At 35.0% G+C, this 25,557-nt stretch overlaps 1 protein-coding gene across 17 annotated transcripts in view; it reads right to left on the reverse strand.

Annotated features, from left to right (window-relative positions):
• Positions 1-25,557, reverse strand: part of CCPG1 (cell cycle progression 1) — a 38,838-nt gene that overhangs the window by 12,875 nt on the left and 406 nt on the right. For 4 of the 17 annotated variants that reach the window (XM_026060844.1, XM_026060838.1, XM_026060846.1 and 1 more), the window contains exons 2-13: positions 23,287-23,327; positions 22,451-22,827; positions 21,769-21,849; positions 18,606-18,677; positions 13,086-13,197; positions 11,951-12,030; positions 11,561-11,762; positions 10,461-10,556; positions 7,141-7,395; positions 6,231-6,242; positions 3,474-3,595; positions 411-1,816 (exon numbers count right to left, since the gene is read on the reverse strand). In XM_026060844.1, coding sequence (XP_025916629.1) covers positions 411-1,816; positions 3,474-3,595; positions 6,231-6,242; positions 7,141-7,395; positions 10,461-10,556; positions 11,561-11,762; positions 11,951-12,030; positions 13,086-13,197; positions 18,606-18,677; positions 21,769-21,801 — 2,390 coding nt within the window. In that variant the 5' untranslated portion in view covers positions 21,802-21,849; positions 22,451-22,827; positions 23,287-23,327. Of the gene's footprint in view, positions 1-410; positions 1,817-3,473; positions 3,596-6,230; positions 6,243-7,140; positions 7,396-10,460; positions 10,557-11,560; positions 11,763-11,950; positions 12,031-13,085; positions 13,198-18,605; positions 18,678-19,786; positions 19,934-21,768; positions 21,850-22,450; positions 22,828-23,286; positions 23,328-25,557 lie in introns of those variants that run through there. The other 13 variants (XM_026060842.1, XM_026060836.1, XM_026060834.1 and 10 more) reach the window with 12 other exon arrangements.

Below are 25,557 nucleotides of genomic sequence, written 5' to 3' on the forward strand. Positions count from 1 at the left end.
TGCAGAGCCAGCAGGGAAGCTATCTGCCAGAACAGCACTTTGAGACTGCTTCAAATATACCTGAAAACCTCCCCATTTAAGGAAGGACAACAAGGAAGTCTTACAAGTTAATGTTTCTTGTGAGATGGCCTACCTGATGGAATGAAAAACTATCGTAGCTGTTGAGTCTAGAGTAAGTAGTCCTACTTGCAGCTACACAGTTTTCTAAAGGACTCAGTGAAAATATTAGACTGTGCTATGTAGAGTGGATCCGTAGTACATCTCCCAGCCTAACATCCAAAAAAAAAAATATATATATATATATATATCTGTCTCAAAGGTCAGAAGACCACCTACTAAAACAAGGCAGCTAGTTGTCTTTACAAAGATTACTTCATTTTGTTAACAGTTCAGGAAACATGGAAACAAACCTGGGTCCATATTGGGGTGAATTATCATAGTGAAAGTAGTATCTGTAGATGTATTTGTCCAAATCTTCAAACACTTTTTCATTATTATTTTGATATTCCTTCATATCTTCCAGGTAATCCTTGATATCATTAACAAAGTCAGTGAACAGCATCTGGTCATGTATAAAGACCCCATTATGAAAAAACTTATTGATGAAATTTTCTAGTTCTCTCCAGTGATGGAAGTTATCTACAACTTGTTGCAAATACTTTTTCATGAGCTGATTAAATTCATCCACCCTGATAGGATCTGATACTCTGTTAAAGAGACTAATGAATTCTTGATGAGCACATTCAAAAATACCAGAGCAGCCCTTTAGGACAAACTGATGTTTCCTATTACACACAGGGTCATTGAGACATTTCTGTGAATTTGTATCTTTTTCAAACATTGTAAACTGATGTTTTCTTCCATCTTTGAATTCTTTTGGCATGTTGGGTCCTCTGTAGTGCATGTGCTTCAGATTCTCATGAGAGTTATGTTCTCGGTAAACAGTTTTAGCTTTCTTGTTTGCCTCGTATCTTTTATTGTTTGATTTCTTCTCCTTTTCATCAAAGATGTTTTTTGTGGTATCTTTGAAGTGTCTGAATGTAGATTTTACAGAATCTGAGAATTTTTTCAGGTTTTCTTTCACTGCTTCTTTAGCCTGCTTAATCTTTTCTTTATGGTGTCTTACAAACTCTTTTGTGGAATTTTTCATAGCATCAAAAGTTTCTTTAACTGAACCAAAAAATGATTCTTTTGATTTCTTTTTAGTCTTACTTTGCCCTTTAACACCTTTCTTTTGTCCTTTCTCATTCATTTCCTGTTTTTCAGTTTGGTCTTTTGCTTCAACATACAGCTTCTCCCATAAGTCAGAGCGTTGTTGCTCAAAGTTTAGCTTTTTTTCTAGTTCTACTAGTCTTCCTCGCAAAGTTTCTATTTCTTCGTTTTCTTTTAGTGTATCATCATCATTAGCATTGTCAGGCATTTGATGAGAACTTAACTGTTCCAGTTCTTTTTTTAATGCTTCTGTAACATGACGTTCTTTGTCCAGTTCTCTCCTTAACATCTGTGCTTCTGCAAAGAGCGTTTCCTTTTGCCTAAGAAAGTTATAGTTTTTTTGCTTTTCCTCTTCCAAATGTTCCCTTAGTTTCTGATTTTCCATGACAATAGACTCAGTGCTAGTACCTTTATCTTCTAAGTTTCTAATTTGTTGTCTTAGCTTCCTTAATTCTTCCTGAAGCGAGGCCAAAGCTTTTTCTTCTTTCTCTAGAGATTCTCTTAAGTGCTGATTTTCCACAGCAAGACTTTTTTTCTGAGATTCAGAAGACTTCTTCTCCACCTCAGCAGAGGTCAAACATATGGCAAGATCTCCCTTGAGTGACTAATACAAACAAAAAGAAAATGAGCAAAAATATTATGATTAGCATTGTTACACTTTTAACTAGAAAGATGAAAGACCAAGGTATTCCAGGCAAAGTTTACTTGTTGCTTTGGATACAGTGGCACATGCTACAGCAAGATGAAAAAATAGAGCTAGTTTGTTTATCTCAAATATATACACACAAACACTTTCTTGGCAACAAAGACCATGTGAGAGGCTCCCACTTCCAGCTAGAGATTATCACCCCTTGTTTGTACTGATTTAACTGACTGTAAGATAGTAAACTAGATACCTGAACTGATCCAGCCTCAAAAGAAAGAGAAATGAAAAAATGTTCCTGTTTGCTATTGTTTTATAGTCAGCAATCTGGGTTTACAGTATAGCCACATAAATACATTAACAGAAGCAAGGACATTAAGAAGCAACTGAGGCAGAAATTCAGGAACTGATTTTGAACCACATTTGTTGCTGAAAAATGTGTTCATGTAACTATAATACAAGAGGATCTCCCTAATCTCTTGGCATCCTTGAGAACTCTTAAACATATTCTATTATGTGTAAATATTGCTGTCAGCAACATAAAGTGTTAAAAAATAAGACCCCCTACAAAGCACTCCCTAATCTTACCTATGAATTATCTAGAGATGACAAAGTAAAATACACATTACTGAGTATTTGAAAAATTAATAACCTTTGACAGTTTAGAAAGCAAATTCCTAAAACCTGTAGGTTCAACATATAACAGGTTGTTACTAGCATGGTTCTCCTTCAGCCATCTTCATTGATGAAACCCTGGCATTATGTCATACGGAAAGAGAGAGTCTACCCAGATAACTCCTAGATATTACCTAGAACTGCATATATGAAAAAGTCTGTTTAAACAGATTCCAGTGCCAAATAACAGACACAGAAGATCATAGAGCATATGCTGTATGTGCTCGGAAAAAGAAAGTTAACAAGTAGATTCCCCCATGTTCTGTTTTAGCCGGTTTCTAGACAGACTTAACATGTAACCATATATACAGCTCTATGTTACTCTGAATCTCAGAATAACAAAATCAATAATTTCACAGCCATTCAATGAAGGAAACGAGTCAGCCTAGTTGTCACTGCTATCTCTTCTTTCAACAGGAGAGTGTCTGACTTTTCTGCCATTTTGAGCCCCTTTTTAAAGGATTTCTAAAGGACTAATCCTAAAAATATCCTACATATATGCTATAATTCCTAATCAAAGAATCATAACAAGGAAATTAACTTAGACTAAACACAGACACCCTTATGAGAAGAAAGCAACCAACTAGGGATATTTTTTTAAAAAGCCATGATACAGAACATCTGTATTTCACTGTTCTCTTAAAATATGTAAACAGAGTCAAATTGGTAATATATATTCTTTCTGAGCTGTCAGTATCTTGACTCTCAGAACCCAAGCTATGTATCATCGCCTGCTGACCTCAGTGACACCTGCTTTATATCTTATTTCAACCTTTGATCAAATTACAAAAACTTCATCAAGAGTTTGGTGGGGTGGGGAACAAAATGACATTCTCAAAACTTTAAAGAAATGTATATAACGCATTTGTGTGATAAATTAATTCACCTCTGTGTAAACTCCACAGGGACACAAGAATAATCACATGACTTAACTCATACCTACCCCTGCTTTATGATGTGCTTTATCTCCCTGCTCTTGTTGGCACTGGTAAAGGTCATCTTTCATATCTTTTAATTCACGTGTCTTTGTTACCAGCTGCTGACGTTTCTGGATCTGTATTGTACCTACAAAAATAAAACTTCTTTTGATAGTCTGACTCAAAGTAGATAGAGAGAGGAGAAGACCAACCTAAACATCATCTTTATTTTCTCTGCAAATTCAGGATCATTCTTACCTTGTAATTTCCACTCAGTACTTACTAAAACCAGTTTAACACAGCAAAGATTATAAAACCAAATTGTTACATACTGATTCTGTATCTTCCAATGGGTAACAATTTCTCAGACAGACCCCAGAATTCTCCATTACACTGTCTTTTGTTTGGTGAAAACAAATGAAGGAAGATTTTGAACACTATATAGAACTAAGTTAGATATAAATCAAGCAAAAGTTATGCAGGAAAGGATGTGTGTGATTTTTTTGTAATTATTTAGTAACATGCAAGCCAACCAGGATAAAAGAAGAGAGCATTAATGCAAGCATTAACCACTTTGGAACTACAGCTTTCACTGTTAAAGTTGCATTAATTATAGGATATTGGCACAGTATTTAAACTTTCATGGAGAAACACAATTCTTAAACACTGCTTGCAAAGAAGCAAGTATTTGCAGGCCCAATCTTGTCATTCTCATCCATTACAGTGAAGGTTGAATAATTCAGCAAAGATCCTGTCTTTCAATTGTCAGCTGCTGAGACATGCTCTTTTTCTGAAAATCATCTTCATTGTACTAGCCCCTAAAAATTACTATTACATAACACTTCTTCACCAGTACTGCCCTACCTACGGTTGTACGTGGTTTTTAAAGCTCAAACAGTGATGCAGTTTTCATTTTTTTGCTTTTAAAATTCTCTTGGTTCTACAGCAGATGGCAACAACAATTTTTAGGTATTTCTTTCCAACTCAACGCAACACGTGCAGAGTTAAATTTCTGTATTGGGGGAGGGGTTAATATTAAAAAGAAGTTGAGTAAATGCTATTATGCTGAGGTATTTTTGTGCTGTCTTAAGTTCTACTTAGCATATTGTCAAGTATGAACTTGAAGTAATAGAGTGCTCTATTAAAACAAGTTTTAACTGAATACTTCAACTCAAAGGGGAAATGATTTGTATACCGCAATGATTTTCAGTTCACACAGCCCTAAAAAACATCAGTTGGAAGGGTATATCCCCATTTAAATGAATTTAAAAATACTAACAGATTTATCTTTTATAGGTCCTTTTGAAGAAGTCTGTTGGTCCTAAGAATCTGAAGACCACATCGGAAAAATCACTATTTAGTGTAAGGGGTTCATGTTAAAAGAAACCTGAATTACCAAAGACAAAATTTACTGTTTCTCTTTTTCTCAAGACAGAATCATCATTCACATGGAATAAGCAAAAAAGACAACCAACAACACAGAAAGGGTTATGAAGTCACTAAAAAAGCATGTAATGAGGTACCATTTCTCATTAATTCCTTTGTATCTTTAGCCGCTACCGCAGGTCACAACATACTTCATATTATCCAAGTAGTCTGCCAAATCCCTAGCATTAAGGTAATATTCTTTTTTGTGGTTTCTTGTTAAAGAAAAAAAGTTTACATGGAACATCTGAATGTCCAAGGAGAGACTTCCTATTGACAAGATTTTCCTAACTTCAGCTCTTCCCGTTACCTATTGTTCCTGGATACCTTGCCCTCTTTGAGCTCCTGATTCTTTCTCAATCTTCAGATCTCCTTCCTAGAATATCCCAAAGCCAGGTAACGCAGTTTTATCTTGGTAAGGATAGAACTATTGATTAAAACCTAAACCTAGTTGTCTTCTACATCCTTAAACATGAAATGGGATAGGTCTTACCGAGAGCTCCAGGACTCATTTAAAGAGGAAAGGCTGTCCTGCTACTGACCAAAAAAGTGTAATTTCATAAAAAGTAACCCTTTCAAATCCTCTTAAACAATAATTAGCCTAGCACTAAAAGAATGTTGTCAAACACATTTGTTCCAGACTGAATCATGAAAAATGCAAAAAGAAATCCATCTCCCCACAGGAGTACTTCACAAGTGTTAAAAAAAGTACAGAAAGCAGGGTTTGACTTCCTCTCTAGAAGCAGAAAGATTAACCAACACATAACCATGAAGAACTTTCACTTGAAGAAGCATAAACTAAAACCACACAGAATTGTCTTATTTTTGCTGAGAGAAAAAAAATCAGTGGTGAGAATTTCTATCTAGAAATACAGATTCAATGAATGAACAAGTAGAAATGAATCCCTTAACAAAGATGGGGCCTTAATACATTTACAAAACATATTTCTCATCCATACATCTCAAAGTTCTTACAAAGGACAATACTTATCATTAATCCCAACTTAAATAAAAAGCAATAAACAGGAATGAAACCACTTCCTCAAGTTACTGCAGCAAAGCGCTATCAAAGATAGGTCTAGTCATTCTATTCCTCTGTGCTTCTAGCATGCCAATACACATCAATCAGTTTTCTCACCAACTATTACTAGCTGCAACTGCAAGCAAGTGCTAAATAAAAGGTATTTTACATGACTGAATTAGTCACTCTTGCAATCCTGCATATGCTAGTAAATGCTAAGACTTGATTTTTTTTTTTTAATTAACATAAGTATACATACACACACACATATACAGACACATGCACACAATTTAATCTGAATGCAAGCCCAGCATTCACAATAACTCATGACTCTTACCTTCAGGTTTACCTAAGAACAGAAAAAAACACGTTCAAGTGAAAATTACTATAAGTCTTCCAAAATAAATGTCAAAACTTACAGACTTCTAACAACTAGCAAAAATTAAGCCCAATTAAAATTGTATTTCCAGTCTCATATGGAATCACAAGTCTTTTTACTAAGACATTTTTTCACATAAGACTAAAAATACTCATGAGGACCTGAAAAATAAAGGCTCTATCACTTTTATCACTTAGAATATGAATTACAGGATCAGGATTGTACTAGGCAGATTTAGATCAGTACTGAATTCTGTTATTTTGTTAAATGTAGCTAACAAAACCTGCATAATGCTCAGGCTTGAAACATAATAGAAAAGAATCAACTTTAGGCCATACACTAAGAACACAGAGAAATTGCTGCTATCTTGGATTCACTGAGTCACTCTGGAATTGCAAGGACAACTATAGCATATTTTTTTCACTATAGAGAAAAAAAACATTGATACTATGAACTGCTGTAAAATTATGCCTATCCCTTACATTTATTAGTTGAGTAAATATTGGACAAAAGTCTGAAATGGCTCTCTGAATCTTCTTGGGAATGACAGCATTACCACAAATTTATTTCAAAAGAAAAAAAACGTGAAAAATGAAGCATACACACTGCATTATGAGAAGAACAAGAAATTTCTATCTGGAAGAACAAACAAATAAAAATTCATTTTTATTTAATTGTAATGTGGTATATATTAAATATAAACGCTTGCTGAAGGGCCCCCTTATACTATGCATACATTAGCTGTTGCTTTTTCTTGTTTTTAAGGTTTATATCGTTAGAGAATAAGAAAAATCAGAACCAAAATAAAATGGTATTTGTTAAGTAAATAAGCTGTCAGCTCTATGTATTTCATTTTCTATAAACTCACCATAGAAGTGTCCAAAGCCCATGCTGATTGCTATCACCAAAGCTAGTATGATGCATCTGTTAAGGCCACCACTGAACTGGCGCTTGTGCTGTTGTTCTCCGGAAGGTTCGGACTCCGGCTCAGCAGACGGCCCACCCTCAGACTCGGAGCTAGAGATCAGCCTCTTCTTAGCCCGACGTCTTCGTACTGTGGGACTAGACTGGTTGCTAGTTTCATCACTACTTGATTCATCATTGCTAGCCTGAGATGAAAAAACTGAAAACCGACATAGAACAGTCCTTAAAATGCATTAATTGTTGCTTTTAAATTTAATTTAAATCAAGTACAAAAATACATCATACTTATGCAAAATGTATTTGGCATTTGTCTTCAATATTCAGCATAAACTATCATATAGAGAATTTTTTTATTTTGTTTTATTGCAGAATGTTCGGTCTCAAAGGTAAAAATTCAGTTTTTAAAGGAAAAGACAGGTAATCTAGACAAAATTATAAGGAAAAACAGCATGGCAGTTGCCCATGCCTTATAATTCACCCATTAGAAAATGTTTTTTCCAGATTACTTCTTAAAGCATCTACATTTACTGCCTCTGCAAATTCTTGTGAAGTAGAAAGGTTAAGAACTCAGTTTTCCTTCTCTTATAGGTATTGAGACTGAACTATTTCATAATAAAAGAGCAACAGTCACTAAAATAAAACCTACGAAAAGGCATAGACATGGTTTTATTATAATCTGTCATTTAAACCACTTCATTCCATGATCTACATCAACTGTAGACAAAAAATTCCATTAAAGTTTCATTAATATAGATATTATAATGCAGCTGAATAAAGCTTTGCATTACAAATGTATTTAAATATGTTTATTGCTTACCTTTAATAGTCGCCATCTACTACCTATAAAATATTTAATCTACTTTCCAAAAAAGTCATTTTCAACCACAGAAAAGAAACCACTCAGATGCCCCTGCCTAGTACTCTAGATCCAAACAGCTTTTACTACCTCACAGATGTTTTCGAAGATTGGATCAGCAAAGATCAGAAAAACAAATTCTAACCATAAAAACCGTCTCTCATAGCATTTTTGTAAAATCATTCTTTGTATGTTCACGACCCTATGACCCAGAAGTCATACATTCTAACTGGGAAAACAACACCAGAGCTGTATTTGCTCCTTGCTGTTAGTGGTACGAAGCAGTAAATACTTACTACACGATACTGTAAAAAAATTGATGTAATCCAGCATATAAGCACTGATTATTTAATTTCTCTCCTCTGACAGCATCACTTTCAAGCATAAGGCAAATACCAACGGGGGCAGCAGAATGAATAGGAAACTTTCAAACATCTATGTTCAGGTACCTAACTCACATGCCTGAAATAGATTCAATGTGGTCAATGAAGCCTCCAGCACACAATGAAGTCTTCCTACTTGGGAAAGTAAGGTTCTAAATTTGATGCCTGCAGTTACATGATGCTAACACCCCTTCAAGAAATATGGCTGTTCATTCTCACATCTGAAATCACCACTCAAATTTAAAAATCTAGTTTTTGTCTTTGAACATTCCACAAGTGAAAACCATTTGTTTAAGCAAAGCCATGCACATATCACTGAATAGACCAGAATACAAAGCAATGCTAGCCATAATCTAAGGAAAGCATTATCATTTAAGATTCTTCACCAAAAATAAATTCCAGCTTACCAGAAATGATTACAGCCACCCCATAAAAGATTATCAAGTAGTATCTGGAATACTAATATGTCTAATTTCTGACTTTTGCGGACAAGCAACATGTTAGATAGCAAAAGATAACTTCCTCCTTACCAGAAAATCCATTTTTAGTCAAATCAGACTGACCAAGCAGGCATTGCAATAAAGACAAACCACTTAACACAGCTTACTTGACATGCAGATTCTTAAATGCATTTATATAACCTGACAGAAAAGGACACTATTTTAGAACAAGCCATTTAAGCAGACGCAACCTTCCCCAATGCTGGAGAAGACAGACAAGCATCCAGAAATGACTCTGTGAGGTGAGAAATATTCTTACTAGAATGCAGAGGTCAGACATATAAAGGATTATACAGGAAGAGTTTAATGAGATGGTGTTATTTTTGCTTATTTGGTTTTTCAAGGTTGTTTCAATAACCAAAGCAGCTTACACATATGGAGTACAAAAGTGGTTAAGGAACAAGCTGCTCCTAAACAAATGGGAAATTCTTTGGTATATACCAAAGAACAAAAAATAGGGGGAAAAAAATGATCAGAGAGCAAGCAGAAGAAGCTTAAGACACTTACAACCATTGAAAAGCACTTAACTGGCAAGCTGTCAGCAGCGTTACCCTTTCAGGCAAGGGTGACATTGCCTTACAGCAGCTGTAAGAATTCAGTACAAAGCTGTACTGTAACAGTCATAGAATGAAAAGGAGTACAAAAGAAACGAAGTGCGATCACAGGAGCGGTCCAAAACGTTAGCTTCTGCTGTGATTTTAAAGGGTCAGATCTACACTAGAAACTAGGCAATATAACAGTGTCAACTATGGATATGATTTTTTCTTTGTCATTTCTGTACGGACACATTTCAAGAGCAGATGCAGTTTATTTCAGTATGTGAGTGCTTTTGCTAGTTAACTTACTTCATTCATGAGGCAGTATTAAAACATTTCTGTTTGCATGGTTGAAAGGGCCTGCACTTACAGAAGGAGGGTTTGCCAGTACAGCAGTAGCAGAAAATCTGTCCTTGTAGACATTTTAGTATCTACTTCAGGAAAATCTAAAGTTCATCCTTTTCTCCACACAACAGAAAACTCAACAAGAACTTAGTGAATGACAAGCATTTCCATTAGCAAAAAGATGCCATGAACATTTTGACTGCTAAAACTCTGGCACTTTAAACAAATGCAAAAGTACTCAAGACATTTTTTACAATACTTGGTCAATCAAATGCACTGTATTAAAGACCAGGTTGAAATCAGCTTAAGAAATTAGAAGGAATAAATTCTTCTCATCAGCCACACATACATTTGGAATTCAGCAAATACTATTCATTTACAGAGTCGAGCGTAAGTCTTAAAATTTATTAAAAAAAATACTTTTGCTCATTCCAAATAAACATATAAATTTAACACTTCTCAAAAAGCAAACAAAACAGAATGACAGCTTAGCCAAATTCTCGAGTAAAGACTGGCTTTCTGCATCTGTTTGGAATATCACTACTATAAGATCAAGTCAAGTTGGTACTGATAATTTTAACAACACTCCATGCAAGCCATAAGCAATCAGCTTTACACAAGCTGATCACATTTAATCACACCACCTTGGAAAGGAAGACTGCGAGACACATGCTCTTTCACCTCATTGCCCCATCCCCTTACACAATCAGGAATCTTCCTCAGCTTCTCCAGCCAACTGACTTTTGTGTACAAAAACAGGAAGAAAAAAGAACATATTTTTAGAATTCTGCCCTAAAAGAAAAAAAAAATGAAACTACATTTTAAATTAAAAATCAAGTCAAATCATCTATAAGATTTAAAGATGACGACAGTTTTGTCACTAATGATCACTGTTCATAATTGGATGCTAAGCAGTCAGTTTCTGATTCCAATGGATACTATAAGTATATACAAACCTCTGAAGAGGCCTAATTCTACTTCTGAGATAAAACATTGGTTTAAAAAAAAAACAAAAAAAAAAACAAAAACCACACTTCTCCTGTAATAAACTTACTTTGGAAGGTAAAAATCAATAATACAAAGGTGTTACAGATATTAGAAGTTCTATGAAAGAGAATAAAGAGAACAGAAGAGATGACAAATAAGCAGCCAAATGGAATTAAAAAGGAGGACTAGAGAAGAGTAACACAATAATAATTTTTTAATTGGCCAAATTTTCATATCCTTCCTCTTGAATAACCTGCATTGCAACACTGTTAAATACTGGGAAGATCTTTAAAAAATATATTCTACGTAGGTATGAAAGTAAGTAAAAAGTGTTTGTAGTTATGCTGCTACTAGTCTTCAGCGCCCCAAAAATCCATTCTATCCCAGTAGTCATCTGTGTCAACTTTCCAAAAGCCCTCAAAATTGCCAAGAAAAAGGTTATAATTTTTCTGTGAGCTAAAAGTTATTTTAATTCTCTAAAACATGCTGGAAATTTATCCTGTATTTGAAATAGTGAACACTTCATGGGAGAGGAATGCTTTCAAAGTTACTAATTCTGAAAAACATTACAGACATTATTTGGACAAAATCTGAAAGTCGGGGCAAACAGAGTTGTCCCAGAAATTGCAAGTATTTGGACATGTACCCAAAAGGGGATTTCTTTTCCTCTCTCCAAACAAAGAAGGCTCCCTGAGCAAAATTTTTTTCTCCTGGTGACATTTTTGCACATAGTGGCTTAGGAATTTACTGCTCTTACCAGTTTCTGGTTGAGAGAATGCATACTGGCTGCTAGAGGAGGAACCCATGTTAAAATCCTCCGAGCTTCGAGCTTCTTCACCATGAGCTAGATCTTTCTCCTGAGTTTGAGTTTCGTCCACTTTTGGAGTTTCAAGTGTAACAATGTCGGAATCATCACTAACAGTCCCAACACAGGAACCATCATCAGGCACTCTCTTTCCCTAAGAAAATGGAGAATGTAAAAATTATTCAAATATTTACAATACAGAGTAATTTAAAAATATAGCAAGAGTTTGTAATGCTTTAAAAAAGGAAAATTAGTATCTTTATTTTAATGCCTTCAAAACATTACTTGGCATTGCAAGATGGGACTCACAGCAGCCTCTGAATAACATAACACATAATTTACCTCAGGAACTGTCTTGGTTTCGTCAAAGGCAGAGAGACTGGTTTCTACCACTGGTACCACTCCATCATTGTTGCACTGAGCTATAAAATTAAAAAAAAACCAAAAAACAAAAAACCCACACACCATCAAAAAATAAAACAAGGGATTAAAACAAGTAATTCTACAAAGCATCCTCAATCCTATATAACATTAGAATGTGTAATAATGTAGGAGATTTTTATTATGCACTCATATCAGGAAAGGTTTTCTGAAAAAACATTAAATCTTGTCTTTAATCTCTCTCCAACAAGCATCAGAACCAGTTTGTCATTATATAATACAGTGGTTGGAGAACACTTAAACTCTTAAGTGCTCATACTGATAATACTCTAAATAACCTATGTAAAAAAAGCAGTTAGATTAAAAAATATATATTATATATATACATACACATACACACACACACTCTAAGTTAACAGGATACCACAATACACTTGCACGGTGAAATAGTTAAAATATTGTTCAGATAGTTATTAGAATTTGAGTGTCTAGTCTTGGTTTTGCTAGGAGAGGCTATGAATTTGGAAACACAGCCAAGTTGAAATGTAGTTGGTAACACACTGAACCGGTGTCAGTTCTCATCCCAGTATTAACATATTGATTATTAAATTTAACAATTAAAACATAAAATTGAAGGATTTTCATCATATGAATATGCACTAGGATTTGCACTTCCAACTCAAGAAATGCTAATGCAGTGTCACAATGGTATTTTTAGACATAAAAAAAGTCTGATGGTTCCTTCCAAATTACTCTTATTTGACTTATGAGATTATTAAGGAATGTTTACTATATTAACACTTCTTTTATCGATAGAACTATAGTAAAGTATCTTCCAACTACACTAGTGCATACTACTCTCTATAAGAAGTCTAAAGTATTGATAGAATGAAAGACATTATACTAATTATAATATTTTTTTCTTAAAATAGAAATAAAGTTGATTACTGAATATTTTCCACAACAATGATAAAACAAGTACTTTGACAGAGACCTGGAAAGTATATTGTCTCTATTAAAATTACTAATTTTGTGCCAATGCTACAACAGATACTTGCATTTTTTAAATGGAACTGCTCCCCTTTTAAGTTCTCACCTCTGAAATCAATTGGTTGCTCTTCTTGCAAAGAAACATATTCTTCAGAGACAAATTCACGGTTACCACTTGCGCTTCCATTTTCTGAAGTCACTGTTTCTATATCAGAACCCTGAAGTTAAAGAGTTTTAAATGAGCTTTACTGACACAAAGCCTGTTAACTGTGAAGTAGTAGGAAAGGGTCACAAAGAAAACAGAACATTAATAATAAAAATGAACTGACTAAAGAGAAAAATAATAACCTTTAAAATTAAAGATGGTCTTCAGAAGCTAAAGAAAAGCGAGAGAAATATTCAGTAGCTAGGAATCAAATCTTAATATGTAACACTCCAAATGACCATGACTGAAAAAAGGCAGAGAAACACAATTCTAGAAAAAAAATGCAATTTAGACATCATGAAATTAACAGCTATACCAGGTATTCCAAATTGATTATTTCCTATTAATTTCATTAGACTATTTATTAAATGGAATTTAGAGAAAGAGAGGATGTTACCACCTGAGTTTTGAATATGGGACCAAACTCTAGCATGTAAGCCCATGTGTTGTATGTGAATACACACACGCAGAAAATGGAACATCCAGCATACCAACATGAACACTAAGAAGTACTAATATAGAGGAAAAATATGTATACCCCTACTCCATCTCAATTCCCATCAGTAATTTTGAATGGCTCTTTTACTAGTAAATCTCTGACACCAGAACAACAAATACATGCGAGTTCAACAACACTGGATTACAGAACAGTTTTATACCATCTCTAAATTGGATTTCTGTCTTTAATGCAGACAGAAGCCTTAGGTACTAGTCAGCTGCAAGTTAGCTGCAAGTCAGCAACAACCTCAGAGCAAAACAGAAACTGAAGATTAAGAAAACTAGGGGACTACAGGGCACATAATTCCATCAGTATGATTGACGACCCCTAGTATTCGATCATCATATTGTAATTTTCTGTTTAAAGTAACTGGTGGAACATGAGTATGGTTATTAGAAAAGTAAAAATTTGCAAAACCTAACTGGAAAATACTAATTCACTCTGATCCAAAAACAACTTGAGCTGTTTTTGTAAACAGAGCTAGTTATTTTTGTAACAGCAGGTGTGAAATTTCAGCAGTAGTGATACGTTCGGATCAGTTTCGCTGTCTGCCTCAGGTCAGTAGTTAAGCAAACATGCTTGCTTTAATTTTTAAGAGGAGACTGTACTTCAGGAAGATTAGGTACCTCAAAAAGACTTGCAATAAGATATATTTTACAATCATATTACAAAGTTATTTTCTTTAAAAAAAAATCAACTGCAAATAACTTATTAAAATGTGAATGAAACCTCAAAAAAGAAAATACAAGATTCTTTGTGTCTTTATGGGCAAATATGTATGCAGATTTGTTATATGACAATTGTCCTCAGGTGTCATAGACATTATTTTCATTTCTTAAATTGGGGAGGAAGAAAAGAGTAACGAAAACTATTTACTTTACCCAGGCTCCACAACAAGACAGACATCAGGCATATAGCTTAAGTATATTAAAATTTTAGTTAAAATGCATAGGAACCTGGCTTGCTGAGTATGAGGTAAGTCATCCTTTTTTAAACACATGTAGTCTGCTGGGGATGTCTAAGCTCTCTCACTCAGTTAACTTGTTGCTAGACCTCCGTCACCCTTCCATTCCATCAATAGCAAAGAGTCTGTGAAAGGATATTGTCTACTCACTAGACTCCATTCTTGTGCCTCTTTTGACTCCAAAATTAGCAGCTCCTCTTTTATGAGTAGTCCAAAGATAAAGTAGGTATTTAATTCAGCATGCACAGTTGTCAGTTCTTTGCAATTACAAGATCTAGCTACTTGAGATTTTTCACTTCACTTGGTGCCTTTACAAAGGCAAGACAAATCCACAAACTAATTCTGTGTTGCCTCATCAATACAGGTTAAAATAATGCAAAATAAAATAATAAAATTATGTTCCTAATTTCTTTGTCTAATCCTTAGCTCCATCCCTTTCTTAAATATCCAAATCATTTTCCGCAAAGTACACAGTAGTTCATGTCATACACCCCGCCATCAATAACGGGCGTGTAAGAGGGGTACCTAATGATCCCATTCATGCCACTTCCATCATGCTCAAACCCCAAGCTGCCTTGCCAAGAGAAGGTCAACAATGAGTTCCTACATGCCACGGTGGGAGGCATTACCCGTGTCTTCCCACCCCGATACAATGTTCTGCTTTGACTTGACAAATTCCTGCCTTCCTATAATCTTCTGTTACATTGATTTACTCAGACTGTATAATTTGCTTTTAGTCACAGGGTAAAATATCCATCACAACTACGAAAATAAAACTTGCACTTCACTGCTAGAACACAACTGTTCTAGCCAATTCCTCAATCCTGTTAGGAATTAGAAGTCTGTAAAGTCTGTCAGTCTGTGCACTCCTGTATCTAGCTTGGTCTCTAGTACTGGAGTGAGTGGGCTGTCTGGTTTTCTTTTGCTGACAGGATTCCCCACTTGCCAGCCAACCCAGAACAAGGTAAGAAAGTTTTCACCATCCCTTAAATACCACCTTGTTACAAACAAAAATGAAACTATGGCTCAACATTTAAAAGCCAAAAACCACGTATGTTTACCACTATTGCTTTTGAAACTTAACTAAGCTTTCAAAACCTGAGTACTATCACCAGTTTGTAATAGTTTGTGTTTCAGATTGCCTTGATTTTCATCATAATCTGCAAATAGAGAGTGCAGAGAGAAGGAAAAACAACTGATCACTTCTCAGGATCTTTACTGTCATCTCCTATTTTTCTCCTATGAACATTGTAGCTCAAGTATTGTTCCTAGAGAATGTTTTGGAACAAGCAACAAGAAGATCCAGACAGTCAGTATGTTAACAGGTAAGAGTCATTCCATTAAAATATTCTCTGAGGATTCTGGCTTAATAACTTGCTCAATTTACAGGATGAGACTGAGTAAGAGCAACCACAAATCAGCGAAGATCAGAAGAGCTACAAAAATCTTTAGTCCTAAAAAGAAATAACACTTTGGAGATCCAGACTAAGATGTAGGACCTTTCTCAGAGTTTCTAAAGAACCTAGACCTGCCTCACTCATCACTAGGAGAAAGTAAAATAAAACATTCCTCTTACCTAACCTCAAGTGCCTACACCTGAGCAAATTGTCCAAGTCACCTTTATAATCAATACAGTCACTGCAATCAAGACAGCAAATCATTTGATCAAATACAAACGTCTACCTCAGGATAAGAATTCCTGCTCTCTAAACTCCATTGACTGTATTGACTTAACCTATACAATGTAAACTTAGAAACTAAGATCAGATTCAGACACCTATACTGCGGCCACCTAGGCAACACTGAATCTTGTCCCAACAGACCTTTCATTGTTTCAGGTTTTTTGGCCTAAAGCTTTATTCTCCTATGAATTAAAAATGACTTTTAAGAAAGCCATTGTCATTTAATACAACTAGTCAAACATCAGAAGGTAAGAAACATAAACAACCAAATTAAGCCAGAACTGCAGAAACAGAATAGCGACTTTGCAAATAGCTATACCCCAGATCTTCCTCAAAGAAGGAGGGAATTCATAGCAAATAAAAGTGTGACTAATAAATGAAGCCACAGTAGAGACCAAAAGAGCAACAGAAACACAACTAGCCCTACAAATGTGACAGAGCCCCACACATTAATTGTGCAGATTTTGAAAGAGACCAAATATTTTGAAACAAGAACTTTTTTTTTCCTTGCACACATAGCCTGTTAGCTCTTTTTGTCTGCTGCCACACAATCTACCATCATAACTTTCTTATATTCAGTAATTAGATTGCTTTTGTATATTGCCTTATGGAACATGCTTCTTCAGTGACATTCTACCTAATGAAAAAAAAGCACCATTCTCTTAGTTGCTGCCACTAGCTCAATCCTGCACTGCTACATGAATTCCTCCTCCACAAGAAGTCAACATCTAGATTACTTCTGGATATTTTAGGCCTTGTTCCCTTCTGCCTGTAAAACAGGGCCAAGGAAACTCAGAACTCCAGCATGAATAACATAGAGCTTGTACTACAAGCTGCTGCTAGTCCCTGGAAAAAACAAGAGAAAGTCTCTCCATAACTCAGTGCTTCACACAGAAAAATCCTTTACCACCTCTGAAGTTCTTTCAGGCTGTAACAGTTTTCAAGACATTCCACACTGAAGAACGGCAGCCCTCACCAATCATCATTTTCAGTTCTGAGACTGCTATACTTCTTATTCTTGACCTTATGATGCAAGGTTGGCTAGAAATATCAGCTGCCCTGCCCCCCCATCACTCCATTTCTCAAGAAAGCTAAGAAAAGTTGGTATTCCTTTACTTATTGTAGCCTCCCTCAGATTCTGCTTGAGGCAAAAGAGACCTGCGTCACTACCGGGAAAATTTCAGGCTCCCATTGATCCTGTTTCAGGATCCTGTTGATCTAGGATATGGAATATATAATTATATGCTCTCTGTAACATATCCCTCTCCAGGAGATTTCCAACCAGTCCTTCTTGGGACCCTATTTCTAGAGATCCCCTTGAGTTTCTGTATCTTTCCTTCTCAGTGCAGAACTGCGTCCAACACAGATGGAAGTGCTTAAAAACCTTCTCTTGTGCACCCAGTAGATTTATGTGCCTCTTTTTCCAAAACTGGCTAAACATTCTGTAAGCAGAGTCAGGTAATACAGAAGGTTAGAGGCAGCACATCTCGGAGATTTTTTTATGCCAGCACTCAACCTCCTGATATACCAGTTCAGAGGCTCAAGCTGAGGATGGAGAAGCCCAAATAAGAACAAAAGCAATTGCTTATACACAAATAAAGGTATAAAGATAATGGCTGTAGCATGTTCATGAGCCTTGAAAACACCTTTAAATAATATCCTAGTCAACCAGTGGATTCTTGTCCTTCTCACATTTTTTTCATAATCAGAAAGACAAAATCTAAAGACAGAGGGCTGTTCCTAAACAGCAGCTGCTGAAGCCAGGAACAGGTAGCTTAGTGGTGTAACAGACTTGGAGAAAACACCGAATCATTTCCTTCCTGCATTAGATATTTTTCCTGCCCACCACTACCTCCTTTTTGGGGGGAGAAAAGGAGAAGGAAAAAGAAGAAATATATTAACAACAACAGATAGATTACACAAAGTCAATGTTTTCAGAAAAGACGGAACAAAAAGAGAACATCTCACTAAATTTCTATCAGTTCTTCAAAGTACAACCTATGTAACCGTTATTTTAAAAAAATATTCAAGTCTGTATCAGCTATAGTACCAGGGTATAAATTTTTAAACACTAGTTTTAAAATTATATTTTCTTATTTAAAAGCATCTCTTCTATATCCTCTGCTGGCATGCAATATCCACACAAAACAGAAACCATAAAAATGGAAACAGCATTTTACTGTACATGATGAGTCTCTTATGTTACTGTATATGGCGATACTGTTTATATGGCAAGTCTTAAATTTATTTAACATCATTAATTTGAGATCAGATACCTCATGATTGATGACAGTCCAGCCACAAGATGAATCACTATCACTGGAATTTTCAGACATTTTCAAAGCAAGCTGCAAGTAAAAGTAGATTCTTTTAATATGCAAGATATATAGTCTCACTGCTAAAAATTAAAAAAAAAAAAAAAAAGAAGAAGAAGAAGAATCCACTCATGACGCTATGGAATACTATACATTAACTTATACTCTGTTATTCTGGAATTAAAAAAAGAGTTCAAGTTTAGAAAGAAAATATAGTATTTTGTACATGTTCAATATTACTTTATTATGCTTGGAGCAAATATGGCTTTGCTAGGTACATACCTATTTTCGCCAGCTAAAAAAAACCTCTTAGATTGGCCAAAAAAAAAAAAAAAAAGCACATATGCAAGGCTAGCCATTAAATCAGTAATTAAATTTAAAACTTGTCTATTTGTAGTATCATTGCATAAGATGTGTTTCAGTAGATGAAGAGATTTCTGAATGTTGTATGTGCAGGAGCTATGATTTATTCAAGAAGAATCTCTTTTCTACTTTTTTTGGAGGGAATATAAAGTAGTATCTTTTAGAACTACTTCACACCAATTAGCGGACAAAATAACTCTTCATATTTCTTTCATCTTTTCAAGTGCCTTTAAACATACAGATTTAGGAAAATGTGGAAGAGTACTTGGAGAGTATGGAAACAGGGCAAAAAAACCTGAAGTACAAATTTTACTTGCTACTATACTGATGGATGACTTAGGTAGTTATTTCAGAAAAGAGCTGTGCAGCTGCAGCTGTCTGTTTACTCTGTATCACTGGTAAAGGAGAACATTTATTATTGTTACATTTTAAACTAAAATTACATTTTAAAATGAAATAGACTATACATTTACAAAATATAAGCAAACCTTCAACTATAATACCTAAATATGCCCGTGTGACTACAAATTTGCACAACAATATGAATCTTCCATTTAAGTTTCTTAAACATACAGTGAACATTTGTCTAATATCTCTGCATTAAGTTAGTTATTATACATAATATATTTTCCTCATCAACTAAGACATTTGGGATTCTTCTAGAAATGGGGAAATGATGAGACTCATATCCAGATTATAAAGCAAAAATATTAATTAGCAATCAATGTATGTATCAAACATATAGAGAAACATATATTCCATTTATTATGGAGTCCTACTTTGAATATGGTTGGCATTGTCCTTTAGATCTTTTCCCTCTTTCGTTAATGCTTTTCCTGAAACATCAGCTAGGAAACATCAGGGGGGTTTTGTTGTTGTTGTTGTTGTTGTTTTTTTAAGGCTTACTATATAACATTCTTCAATCACTGAAATAACAAAAGCCCAAACAGCAAAGACTGCATTCCAGAGTCCTCATAAGATTGTAACCTTTGCTTTGTGTCATTAAATCCTTTAGAATTTGACCAGGTGTTCATCAGCTGCATACCTTTCAAAGGAAGGTAACTACCAGTATCAGAACTTGTCAACTATCAGAAATATTGCCAGCTACATTGCAAAAACTGAACTGGTGATCTCAGATGATTGGCTTAGAAGTCTCAAATCCTAAAAAGTACAAATCAGTGGTTTGTTCTTGGTTTCTTTTTGGAGAGTAAAGGGAAGAGGAGAAGAATTATAAAATTGTTCCTTGTGATAATTCATAATATAAATTGAATATTATATTGCTGTTATTCAAATGTCAACATTGTAGCTCAAAAGAGCACATAGTTGAACACTTACAACTTTTCACTGTCATTTTGCAGCGCCTAAGAATTACTTGCCACTCTTAGAGTAACACAAATCATAGCAGTGAGTCACCTCACTAAAGCATCTATAATAAGGCAATTGTTACTGTAAAATCTTTTCAGTATATGAACACCACAAATGCTCCACCTAGTACTTGAACCAAAGCTACTCAGATAGATAGAAAAAAGGTATACAGGAAAGTGAGAGAGAAAACAGACTATGAAAAACAAGAAAAAAAAAATACAAGGAACAAAAAAATAAAAAAATGCAAAAAATTCAGATGAATGGAGTGCTTTGTGGCAATAATCCTACCATGCAATGTATAAATGAGACTAATACCTAACACTGTTGTTGTTTTGTTTTGTTTTACTCCAAAACATTATGGTAACAACTTGTTCAAAAAGAAAATGTCTCTATAAGACAGTACTTCGTATTTTTAACTGAAACACCAGTGCAGTTACTGAGTTTCCAACTCTCTTATCCCAAAGGACCAGAGCCAAGTTAAAGTTATACAAATGAAAGGTATAATCTGGTGATTGAGAGGAACAAGGATCTTAGAGCTCCAGAAAGAATGCAAAAGACATTAGACAAGACAAAAAGAAAAAGTCAAAAATTTGCCCCAAAAGTATATATTTGGATTTCACAAATCTATCCTCTAACATACAGACAGGATGGGAGAAATTGCTAACCACTAAAATACTAAAACAGTGAACTGCTGCAAGGAATGATAATAAAATCATTTCAGGTGGTTGTATTACCAACATCAAAACTCCCGCCTAGAATTTGGTAGTTTTGTTCTTAAGTATATCTTCAAATAATGCCAAAACTCTAAATAACTGTTTTAATAAATATTTCAATTCTTAAAATTATCTTCAAAAAATTCTCTTTAGTATAAAAATATTCCCTCTTAATTATTCTACAGTTCACTGACTAGAGTGATCATAAGAGTTCCAAATTTACTCTTTGAAAATTAAGCCTTTTGCTTATCCATAACAATACAGTTTGGGGCAATTATAATACAGATGGCATTATAGAGTCCTCACAAGCACATCTCGCCTCTGATCTCCACTGTGGAAGAGAGGATATATTCAGGCTGTGTTTTCATGACACAGTAAATTCAGTTTTAGTGCATCTCAGTGCTAGATGAACAATGAAGCCACATACTGTAAAGCAAATCCTTTCATAGACAAGAAATACCTCTTGGTACAAGTGCACTTGCAAATTTTGAAAGGGTAACTTTGTAACAGCAGACTCTATGCCGGACAAAGTATCATCTGTCTTCCTCTAGCTAGCTAAGCACTTCACACAGGCCCTGGCTAACTCCACATAAATGCTATTGTGCGCTCCCTCTCCATCCAGACCACAACGATCCTGCCAGGTAACCCAGCACAGCATAAAACCAATTCTAATGAATACATAACCATGGCCTCAGGTTCCACAGAGCATTAAACATCTGTCTTCCTTGCTCAAACCATAGCCTCAGGACCTAGCCATGTGGAACCTGCATAACAAAAATATTAAAAAACAAACATAGGGATGAGCAGCCAAACTATCATTATTTTCTATCACAGACAGGCTTTGATAACAGAGTTTTAAAGTTACTTGTATCTAAACAGAATATTTTACTAACATTACATAGTTTACTGCATACAGGTAAATGAATCTTCAAACCATGAAATCTTTTAATAGCAAGCAAAAGAACATAATAAAAAAAGAATAATTAAAAAAAATTCAGGTTGATGGGTATAACTGCTCGACTTATCGAAACGATATGACAGACGACATGACATCTGACTGAAAGGCACCTCTTAGGGTGACTATATTCCTAAAAGCAGATTCTGCAGACATGCATGTTTAAAATGGTTATCAAAGGTAAGGCCTTTTATTAATTATAATTAGCTCTAAAAGAATAAAACAGCCTGAGAAGCTTTAACAAAAAAAAAAAAGCACAATATCTAGATACAGTACTCACATTAACTGTAATCAGCAAATAGAGTAAATGGCATATTTCTGTAAAGTAAGGTTAATAAAGCATAACAGAGTCATAACTAAATCCAAGATCAAATACTGTATTTCAGTTTACTACGGGAATAAAGACTAACCTTAGCTCAATGGCCAGATTCACCTCCTCACAAAATCCTCTCCAGCTTGTATTCTCAGTCACCAAAGGACAAAGACCCGCTAAGAGCAGATAGACTTTTTTTCTAACAGCCCAGAGATGCTGGATACTGTTGGCATTGCCTTCTTAGACGGAGGGTATTCAAAAAAAAAAAAAGTAGTTTTGGGCAGGACGGACAAAAAAAAACCACGCAAATTTACTATCAAATTATGAAGATGCTAATGGATCTAGTACAACTGCAACAGGGATAAAGAGCCACGAAATTTGCTCCAGTTTTCAGAAATAAAGTTTTGCTCAGAGGCCTCCTCTAGCTTCACAGGACATATTCGGTGGAGGAATTAAGTCAGCCTGATTGTCTACCTGAAAAAAAAAATGTTGCAATCTTGAAAGACCTTGTCTAACTCAGCAATTTGGATTAGGCAAAAGAACTGTCATGCAGTAAATATATTCCAGTCTATACATCAAACAGGAAACAGAAAATCTCTCTATGCATCAGAACAGTTACCAAAGTAATAATTTAATATTAAAGACAGTGTTCAAATTTGGAAGTTTTCACTTTACAGCCTATGTTATCATATAATACAAAAACTCATTTTCTTCCACCTCAGATACATTAGAAACTGCAGAATAAAAATGTAACTATGCTGCATAACTTAAACCATTACATACTCTTATAAATCACATTAAATGGTTGTAGGTAGATTTTGAGGATTTTTTGCAGCTGAAATACATTTCATACAGATAAAAGCTAGAAGAACATAGCAAGTAACCTAACACCATAAACATGGAGCATTCCCAAACTGTATTTAAGAAACTTACAGAGATGTGTCTTCACTGGGCCAGAAGCTGATCCAATCTGTCTATGCATACAAAAAATAATACCTTTGTAATTAGTATTTTTTAATTAATTTGTAATTAGTAATACCTTTGTAACTGTAATTAATATCGGGAAAAATTTTAAGACATTCTGCTTTCAATATCCCTTTCAATATCCCTTCTACATCAATTGCAATGTTCCAATGCAAGGTTACAGTCTCAAGAATCCAACTGATTAAAAAATTCCTTTTCCATTCCACAGCCAGCACCTACTACAAACTTTTTTTTTTGGTTTAATGATCACCATTAATAAAACATCCTATAGTAAGTATACAGTCATCAAATATTATGGTAATAACAAGAAAAATAATGTACTGGATTTTTTTTCAATAACAGCACTATGAAGCAATATTTGGGCATATGAAACACTGGAAAAGTTTAACTCAGAAAAGGTACTGTTTCAGCTTGTTCCTAAATTAAGAAAATAAAAGCTTATACAGCTGCACTCTGTCTGCCTGTATGCCCATCCATCTGTTCAACTACCACCAAACTATCAGCCTTGTTTCTTATGGGTCCATCGGGCAACTTCAGCCAAATCTGACAGAGAAATAAATCTCTAACACTATTACATTCCTACAGCTTTGGGGTTTTGCTGTTTATTTTAATATATAATTCGAAATAACCACATTCATGTTGCTACTGAAGGCAGAGCTACAGGGTGATCCAGACACTTTATCTGTTCTGGTTGCCTTATTGGCTGGTCACTCAGCACCCTGGCCTTCCACCAGCTTGTCTCCCAGCATGCAGGAGGCACCAGACCTGCTGCTCCATGGGTGCTCTCTCATCCATTCAGCAAGCACAAGTTGGTCAGGATATACACAAAGAAAACTAGAGAACAAGGGAAGCTGAGGACATGGTTGAGGACTGAGATTATTGTGGTGATGGTCTGTAGATAGGTAAGAAACTAAGGAGAAGAAACTGGAGATTTGGGGTTGCTGGAGGATATTTCACATCTCCTGTGTGCCAAACCAACACAGAACCAAAAATAAATAAATAAATTTTAAAAAGCCATTTCATTGGTTTGGCTTCTCATTAAATAACTTCATTGCCATTGTTTTTCTAAAGAGAAGTTACAGATCAATTTTTTTTTCCCTCCATAAGCCAGCTTAAACTGCAAAGATGATTCTAGGCCCCAAAATGACCTACACCCTCACTGGTACTTCCTTTTAAATTTCAAGATAGACAAAATAAATATCTATCATATTCAGAGTTCAACCTTTACATATTCTTGCTGGAAAATCTGAAATTTGAACTACTTTCCTTAACCTTAGTGAAATGCAAACAGAAGTTTACAGCATGAAAGTTTACAGGCATGGTTTTCCTCCATTCTTTTATTTTAAATTTAAACACCCARAGAAAAACTTTGACTCCATTAAATGTTTTCATAACCTTTTAAAGTTACCTAGTCTGCTATCATTTTATGCAACATGACCGCTCTTAATTGAATTCATCAGAAGAAATAGTACCCAGTAAAATATATTTTAAAATAATACTAGTATATTTGTTTTGCTGATAGCATATTATCACATGTTATCCCATATATATGTATGTGTTTATATTATACCACATCCTATTTTTCCCCGTGTGAAGCAAAATAAATACCAACCTCAGCAAGAATAACTATCCCAATCTAAACAAAACTCCAGGTTCTTCTATCTTAAAACAAAATTTGCTAGACTAGAAAGCCCTGAACAAATGTTGGCAAAGAAGATGATGAGCGACAATTTTCGTCAGAGTTTGCTGTGTTATTATTTTAAATAGAAACTAGAGACTCTTCTAGTGTAGTTTCTTTGTTCCACAGCAGAAATAAAAACATGTTATAGCAGTATTATATCCCAGGGTTTTGATGCAGGTTCATATTATTTCTACTAAGCTGTTCAATTTGTTTCTCAAATTAACATTTTTCTATTTAGTAACTCCTACAGATCCTTTCCTTAGGATATTAGTATATTTTCACAACAATGCAAATGTGGCTGCTAAAAACCAGTCAACCCCGAAACACAGCCCTTCCTGCTCAGCACCCTACTGTGTATATGTATGTTTATCTTTTACACGTGTTATTAAATTACACCTGCGACAGGAGGTGGCACCGGGCCAGAGCGGTTTAAGCAACAATAACCCACTTCATGAAACCCGACGCCCGCGCCGGGCAGCGACAGCGGCGCGGGTGATGAAACGGTCGGAAGTTGGCAAAGGGGGCGCGTGACAGTGCCG

Source organism: Apteryx rowi, unplaced genomic scaffold (assembly GCF_003343035.1).
Source record: "Apteryx rowi isolate R43461 unplaced genomic scaffold, aptRow1 scaffold_172, whole genome shotgun sequence".
NCBI classification, from domain to species: Eukaryota; Metazoa; Chordata; class Aves; order Apterygiformes; family Apterygidae; genus Apteryx; species Apteryx rowi.